An 8769-nucleotide genomic window follows, 5' to 3' on the forward strand; every position below is an offset into this window, starting at 1 on the left:
TTTCAATTTTTAATAATTTATAAATACAAAATATTGATAATTTTAACTAGGGTTATTTTGTTTGACCACAACCAGTGATGTTTTTAAACTGACATCAATAAAGACTATTTTTCAGTCAATATCAAATAGGGTTCTTTTGTCAAAGTATGTTGAGAATATTTGTCCGCTGACGTCAGCCGAGGATATTTTTTAGCTAACATTGGTTGAGTCTATTTTTCAATCGATGTTGGCTAGATTTTTTTACCAATGTCGGCTAGAGTTTGTTTGGCCAACACCAACTAGAGTCTTTTCGAATGACATTGGCCAATGCTAAATTAGCCAATGTCAGCCTAAAAGATCCTAACAAGCGTTGACAAAAAAATCTACCCAACATCGGCTAAAAAATAATTTGATTGATGCCGACGAATAGAACCTACCCGATGTCAGCCGAAAAACACCACTGATCAATGTTGGTAAAAAAATCCCTAATCGAAGTTGGCTAAAAAATAGCCTTGACCAATGTCGGACACCCAACATCGGCTATAAAATAGCCTTGGCTGATGTTGGCTAAAAAAAAGCTCTGACCGATGTTGACCGAAAAAATTCTAGTGAATGTCAACTGTAAGAACCTGATCGATGTTGGCTAAAAATAGCCATGCTTGATGTCGATCAAAAATACCTAGCTGGTGTTAGCAAAAAAAACCCTAGCCAACATCAACCAAAAAACCTAGCTGATGTGGGTAAGAAATAGCTCTGACTGATGTTAGCTAGAAAACACTAGTCGATGTCAACAAAAATATCCTAACTGACGTCGACTAAGAAAATCTAGTTGACATCAGTCAAAACACCCTAGTTAACATCGGCTAAAAAATAACCGTAGTCGATATTGGCTAAAAAATAGCTTTGGCTAATATTGGCTGGAAAAACTTAGTTAACGTCGACTGAAAAACCCTAACAAGTGTCTACTCAAAAATTAGTCATGACCGATATCAGTAGAAAAAATCTAACCAATGTCGGCCAACAAAATCATTGGTCAACATCAACTAAAAAAACCTAGATGACAGCGACCAAAAAAAATTCTTGGCCGACGTTAGCAAAAATTTCTCATGATTGACGTCAGTGACAAAATAACCCTAACCAACATCATCTAAAGAAAATCTTAGCTGATATCGGCAAAAAATAGTTTTGGTTGACATCATACAAAAAAATTCTGACCGAAAAAATCTCAACCAACGTCAGTGAAAAACAACTTATGTTAATATCGACCATAAAAACTTTGGTTACCCGTAGTTGTGAGTGTTGAGCGAGAAAGAATCGTGCGCAAACACGTAAGTTAGAGTGAGCATCCGAAAAAAGAATTTCAAATTCTATATTTTTTTTCTAGAGAATTTGAAATTTCACTGTTTTAATCAATCAAAATAATTCATAAAAATACCTAAAATTAAATCTTCTTTCAAATACTCTATCCAAACTATTTTATGATGAATCATTTTAAATTCCTTAAAAAGATGAATTCCCCCGCTGAATTGCTCCAAATGTTTGGATGGGGGAATTTAAAATTTTAAATTCTAAGAATTTCAAATACTTCAATTAAAATTCTTTTATTTTCTAAATTTTGTATTTGGATAAAAAAAAATTAAGTTAGGAATTTCAACATTTTAAGAATTTCGGGAACTTTAAGGCAGAAGAGATGATGAAAGTTAATAAGGGAATACACGAAAGTTTTAGAAGATTATTTTATAAAAAAAAAATTTCAATTTCTCACCTTTTAGAAGGAAATTGAAATTTCACATTTTTAGTGGTTTAAAATTCTGTTTTAAAATTTCAAATTTTTTTTCATATTTTTAGTTGTTTAAAATTCTGTTTTAAAATTTCAAAAATATAAATTCTTAAAAAAAAATAAAAATCCAAACAATAAATTTTAGCTTACAAAAATTTAAATTCTCAGATAAATTATTTTCCTTAGTTAAAATTCTCTATAAATTACTTTTCTTAGTTAAAATTCTCTTTCCAACCATACTCTAGAGTTTTATATTTCCCTAGCATGAAATAAGAGAGCTTGTTGTACTTGAGAAACCAGCTTCTCCAAAGAAGTGACTATTTCAAAAGCACGATCCGCACTCTCCAAATTAATAGCCCAACAAATAATCTTCAATCATTCTCCAATTCAAGTTGTTGCTTCGTCATTTAAAGATATATGCACACCAAACTTTTGCCACAGCCTTTTAGTCACGTTACACTTAACAACGCAAAAATGGATTCGTCCACCTCACCACAGATAGGGCACGTGGCATCTATATTCAAACCCACGCAATTCTTGTCTTACCTCCGACAAACAAAATTGCCACATCTGAAACTCCTTCCACCAGGCTTGGAGACCCGTTCACAATTAATTGGCCATATATCATGAGGTATATAATATAGGCATTCATTTACTCCTTTTTTTTTTCTTACATTTTACATGACTCCTCATTCATAGTTTTTTGTAGAATTGAAAGATTAAAATCTTGTCTTGTACATAAACTCGCAGCGCGCGGGACTTAATTAAAAAGGAGTTGAAATTTAAAAAAAAAAATAGAGAAAGACAAAGAAAAGGAAGAAAATGAAAAGATACAGAACAAATGTCAAAAGAACCTAGGCATTAGAAAACTCAAAATCCTTCAGATATACTTTAGCCTACAAAGTAACATTATTTTTTGGTTTTTCATTTCCTCCCTTGCTAATTAGTTTGCATAGTTAGTGAGAAGAAAATGTTGCAAGTACCTAAGCCCATCTTCAACCCTAACGTACCTCCAATCCACAACACTTAAAATCCCCACACTCACCTCGTTCACCCTAACCCCATTCACATTCTTATCCTCCCCTCCACACATCCTCACCTTCAAATCCGCCACCACCGCACTCTCCACCGCACCGGAGCAACACCCCGGCGCTGGCAGCTCCTGCGAGAACCACCCCTCGCCGCCGGGCGCGAACCCCACCTTCCCCACGCGCTCCATCATCGTGAAAACCCCTCGCCACCCTCTCAACACCACGTTCCACGCCATCCTCACCTCTTCCACCCCCTCCCTCAAAACGGCGCCGTCGCAGCCCACGCCGAAGCGAAACACCCCAGGTGCGTCCACGCGCAGCGCGTCACAAGGGCTCGCAATGGAGACAATGTTAGAGTCGCGCGTGCAGATGGAGACGGCGAAGACGAGGTCACCGAGCGAGAGGCTCGGCTTCGAGGGTCCCCGGAGGCGGTGCGTGGTGGCGGTGTGGCCCATCGAGAATAGACGGCGGTAGGCGACAGTGGGGGCGGAGGAGGGAAGGGTGGAGAGAGAGGGGAAGTGGGTGGCTAATATGGGTTTCCAAATGATGTCAGAGGACATGGAAGAGAACCATGACTTTGAGACGCATGAGGCCATGGCTAGGGTTTTGGGGTCAAGGTAAGTGGCTACGAGGATGAGAGCTTCCCATGGTGGCGGCGACATTGTTGGATTGTAGAACGAGTTTGTGTTTTTGTTTCCGTTATGGTTGGACTTTGGAGAGTAGTGGATGCTGCTGCTTTGTCGTTTTGGATTATTGAAACGGGTTTAAATGAAGGAAGTGCGCTTTAACGGTTGAAGTGAAGTGGTGGAAGTGACACGTGGAGGAAGGTTATGATTTGCATGGTTATTGAGTGCCACGTGAGATTGGATGGAGGAAGCTGAACTCTGCTTGTGTTATGACACGTGCCTTAGTGCCTCTAGGTTTTGATAAATCGAATATAGTAACTTCTTTCGGTGCTGAAATAATCAGATCACATGGAGGTGTCAATCTAATCTATCATGGATTAAGATCGGGCCCCGTCAAAATAGGGGGAAATTTGTAATTAATTGTAAAATTTGACTCGGTCTATGGCTGTTGAATCCGTGATTATTTGAGTGAACTTACCTATTTCATTTAAAAAATAACTTAATTATTAATATTTTGTTAGAACTTTAAAATATTTTATTGGTTTAATTAGAAATAAAGTAAAATTTACTTAAAATATATTTTTAGTATTTTATAATATTATTCAATATTATTTTATTTGGTGTTTCCTCAATATTATTTTTAAAATTTTTGTTATTATAATTTTAGGTTTCTAGCTTTTAATAATATGTTTGTTGTAGTGTGTAGACAGTGAAAGATTTAATTTAATTAATATTTTTTTAATTTATTTTATTTTTTACTAAAAAATTGATTTTTAGTTGTATTTTCTTTTTAAAAAAATAAATATATTTTTTTTTGAGTGGGTTGATGGACCAACCTATTTAACTCACAACATGTGATGAATCGAGCTGGATTACTTTTAACTTTTATTCTGAAATTAAATTTAAGTTTTAACTCACAACATGTGATGAATCAAACTGGATTACTTTTAACTTTTATTCTGAAATTAAATTTAAGTGAAATGGGTTGAACACCTATTGATGGGTCGAGGTGAGCTGAGCTTGTCATTTTTACAGCTCTAAAATCATATATGGGCATCTAAAATACATCTACAATTAGTTAGAGTAAATATCTGCTTGCTGGGGTGGATGCGACACTATTTATCACAAATTTTGAATGGGGATATGCCATTACGGGTGTTATACTATCTATCTTACTCCATTCCGCCTCACACCTATTATATATACATGTTAATTTAATTAAAATACAGTACATATATAAATAAGTATACATTACATATTTTATTAATTATTAATTTAATGACTAATATGACATTATAATAATACATTTAACACAATCATATCCATGTGTTGTGTTACTTTGACTTTCATACCAATGAAGATAATAAAGATAAGATCATGAGGTTTATCAATTGCAAATATGATAAGATGAAAGTTAGTAAATGTTCTGAATGAATTTAGTGATAAAATAGTTGTTCTGAATTTTGAATTTTGTTTGTTATGATCAGTAGTTTTGTTGTGATTAGATAAAGGCGCCTACCCCTTAGTAGCTAGCATTATTAAATCTATTTTGTTACTCGGTTATATATATCCGAGCCTTCTTTAGAATCCAATATGAAAAACACACATTTGTATACATATCAAATTGTACGGGTGGCAAAACTAGTCGGTTCTGTCCGGTCCCGCGCATTTTATATATGGATTTAAAGTATTAGTATGTTTTATTTTTGTTGTGTTGGCAGGGGTTCGTTGGTCCATCAAAATTAAAATATTATAAAATAATAAATTATAAATATATTTTAATTAATTATATCTTTTATAAATATTAAATAGTAAATATTTATTAAAAATTAAATATATTACCTTAAATTTTGTAATTTGTTTAGACAAAATAATTAAAAATTATTAAATATATATAAATATCAAAATAAATATTAAAATTGTTTTTTAATAAAAATGGGTTGTGGATTGGTCCACCTATTTTTCTATGAACCCATTTTTTAATGGTTCAAAATGGGATGGGTTGAAGCAGGTTGAAAACTCAAATCCGACCTACCAAAAAAGAGTCAAAATAGATTGGTTCGACGGGTCCAATCCTTTTTGTCACCTCTACCGAATTATAAATTTTTATGAAAAAAAAGTTAGTTAAAATTTTAATAAGTTGAAATGTGTTGATTAGTACACAAAATCATATAGTTACACAATAAAATATCAGGAGAAAAATTTGGATTTAGAAGACATAAAATATCAATTTAAAACAAAACTCCCTCCTATATTCCCTTGATCAAACTAATTATACAATTTAATGTAAGACGTGGTTAAACTAATTATGTTCTACATACAACGTCTAAATTCTTACAAGGTTATGATTTAATTTGTTGCTTTTAATGTTATATTTGAGTTTAATTAAGAGTGAAAATTTTAATAATTTACTTGCTGTAATTTCTGTTAATTAATATTCTTTTATTTATTTATTGACTTTATATATAAGTAAAATGTCTATACTAAAAAATTATATAAGTAAAGTGCAGGTAGCAGGTATGGGTATATAGGTACCAATGAGTATAGGGATAAGAATTAAAGTTATTACCTTAGCGAGTATGAAGGCAAGTACAATAACGCGTAATGACCCCCATCTTGATTGTCTTGTTAATTCTATTGAATCACAATAAACTTCTATTTTTGTGTTATCTCTCTTCTTCTTCTTCTTCTTCTATTATTTGTTTCCTTATTTGTTTAGTGTTTCTCAATCTTAAACCCCAAAAAAGCGCATTTGTATAATTTTACTTACTTATGCAAGTAAGCTATTGGGTAGATATCTCTTTGTGACTACTTCAACCATCTTTTAATGTAAAATTGACATTCATCACACCTATACTTTTTATTTTTATGGACTGAGGCTCAAGGAATCCATACACAAAGCCATGGCTGGATTCTATACTCAAATCATTGATTGCCTTATTTTTGTTTAAAAAAATGTAAATTGTTAATCATATTATAATTATACAAGTTTATGGAACTATAATACTAAATTATACTTACGTTGTCCAAAAGTGTAAAACAATGATGCTTAGACATTGATTGCCTTAGACTATTTGTTGTACATCATTGCAATCTATGAACACAGGGAAATAATCATTGTGAGCCCTAAACGAAGTCACATCCCACACCACCTAATAAGGTTGTTGGTAAAGGTCAGAGAAAACCATAACAAAATCAACTAAGGGATAATCAATGGGCTTTAACCTATCAACATGTTGAACTGGTTTCTTTGGATGTCTCTGTAAATCCTATGTAGTTAATAAATATAAGTTAATGTCAATAGATGGTATATCTGATTTTTGAATTTCTTAATCCCATTTTGTACTTATAAAATCTATTTCATTACAAATAACACAACTCAAGAAAATACTTTTTGTTAAATAGGCTTCACAAGCCGTCTTGCCCATGCAATAAAGGTGTTCTTGGCCTGCCTCACAAACTAAACCTCTAAAGTAGGAAAAGGAACTTCAACAACTTCATCTATAGCTTTTGAGACACCGACCTTCACTATATCATCGGTCAAACTCACATGGCATACGATTAATGACCCCTCATATATTTTTCCCAATGCCACTAGGTGGGTACAATGCTGATAACCTTTATTTATTGCAGGTTGTTGCTGTGATGCCCTCTGGCTCAATTTGTTGAATAAAACCTCCTTCAACTCCTCATTAAGATTTTCCTTTCTATTTTTGTTCTCCATGGCCGTTTTTTTTCTTCCATTGCTCTTGAAGGCTCCCTATCAACTTAGTCAATTGTTGCATGTTGATCAATGTAGAAGTATTAGAGCCACGTGATGCATGTCCAAAGTACTGGGTGATGGTGACACCCATTCCGCAGCACGAACACTACTAGGGTGCTCTAGTAGCCCAATGAAAATAGTCAGTATATCTTAACATCCACGGGGAACAAAGGTTCGTTATGTCATGTCATCTACTCTTCTATGGAATCCTAACACCAACAAAAATAAATTTGTCCATTGATGTTGTTATTATATAAAGTTACATGTAAAACTGAAAATTTACATACCATCCTATTAGAAATTTGTTGGGCCGCCTTAGATGTCATCTACCTAGAACATTTTTTGCGGGCCATCTTCCACTTCATATGTCTTTCAATGGGAGATGGAGGGTAAAAAATTGTTGAACTCCCAGATGCAATTGCTTCGTCCTATCATTTTTTCATTTTCTCTGCCATTAGTTTCCATTCAAGCAAGTCATAACCCCCACGAGACAATATGTGTTGCTACATGTTGGGTTTTTTGGCATTTCTAAGTCTTCTTTCTGATTCCTTGTGATAAATTAGACACAATTTTAGCAAATAAATTAGAAAATTCAATTTCAAAAACACAACATCGATAATTAACTTGCCAAAAAGGGGTTTTGTTGTTTGTAGAAAATCCTTTCCATATCTTTTGATCCAAACTGTACTTATAACAAGGTATCCCATCTTCACCATCCTTTTCTACATATATGAATTTATTGGTTAGGTTTGACTTAAATTGCTTCCATCTTGCTTCCACCAATGAAATGACTGGAGAAAAAATATCACACTTGAATGGGGGTTGAATAGTGTGTTAGATAAATATGAAAATCATTTTGCAAAGAGTATTGTTTTCTCACAAATATATGCCAAAAACAAGGTTTTCCAATGGATGGAAAAATAGCTTTTGTTAACAACAAATATAGACTATCATCCAATGCTTGTAAAATGATGTTTTCACAAAGATTTTCAAATGCAGACGTGTGACAAAGTTTGTCAAAATATGCACAAGAGAATACAAATTAAGTAGCTTTAGAGAGAAGTAGAAACACTTAAGCTTATACCAATTCACTCAAACTAAGCTATGTCTAATTCTCCTTTACAATCCTATAAAGGGTTCTACTAATCAAAACTTGATTAGAAACAAGTATTTTGTTTTGCCACTCCTTTCAAAAACATTATTCTTTAGGCCACTTCTGGCACACTCCTTAGGCTCCCTCGGAATCTAAGAACACCCAAGTATTGTTTAACAATAAGCCGATCCTGGCTTTAACAAACATCAAAGGTTTGAAATGAATACACAAATTCAAAACACTCAAAGAGTAAATAAGCACTTAAGCACAAATACAATCAAATAACTTTGCAAAGAAAAGGATAACTATTTAAGCACGGTATAGTATCGTTCAGTGACTTGACAAAATCTCAACACTTCAATTTCACTCGCATGTATTTCTCTTTGTATTCGTGTGTTGATAATAGTGCTTGAGTAGTCTTTTATAGACTTCAGAGAAGATATTCACTATAGGATTAGAGCCTTCCTTGATATGATTGTTGTTGCAAAACTGGTGGC

General features: G+C 33.5%; 1 protein-coding gene across 1 annotated transcript; it reads right to left on the reverse strand.

Moving 5' to 3' along the window:
- Window positions 1-2620: 2620 nt before the first annotated feature.
- On the reverse strand, window positions 2621-3561 carry LOC100779847 (probable F-box protein At5g04010). Its single transcript, XM_006575208.4, has one exon. It carries the CDS (start codon window positions 3450-3452, stop codon window positions 2703-2705), a length of 750 nt encoding a protein of 249 aa, XP_006575271.1. The 5' UTR covers window positions 3453-3561; the 3' UTR covers window positions 2621-2702.
- Between the last annotated feature and the right edge of the window lie 5208 nt (window positions 3562-8769).

This window comes from Glycine max, chromosome 2 (genome assembly GCF_000004515.6).
Source record: "Glycine max cultivar Williams 82 chromosome 2, Glycine_max_v4.0, whole genome shotgun sequence".
NCBI classification, from domain to species: domain Eukaryota; kingdom Viridiplantae; phylum Streptophyta; class Magnoliopsida; order Fabales; family Fabaceae; genus Glycine; species Glycine max.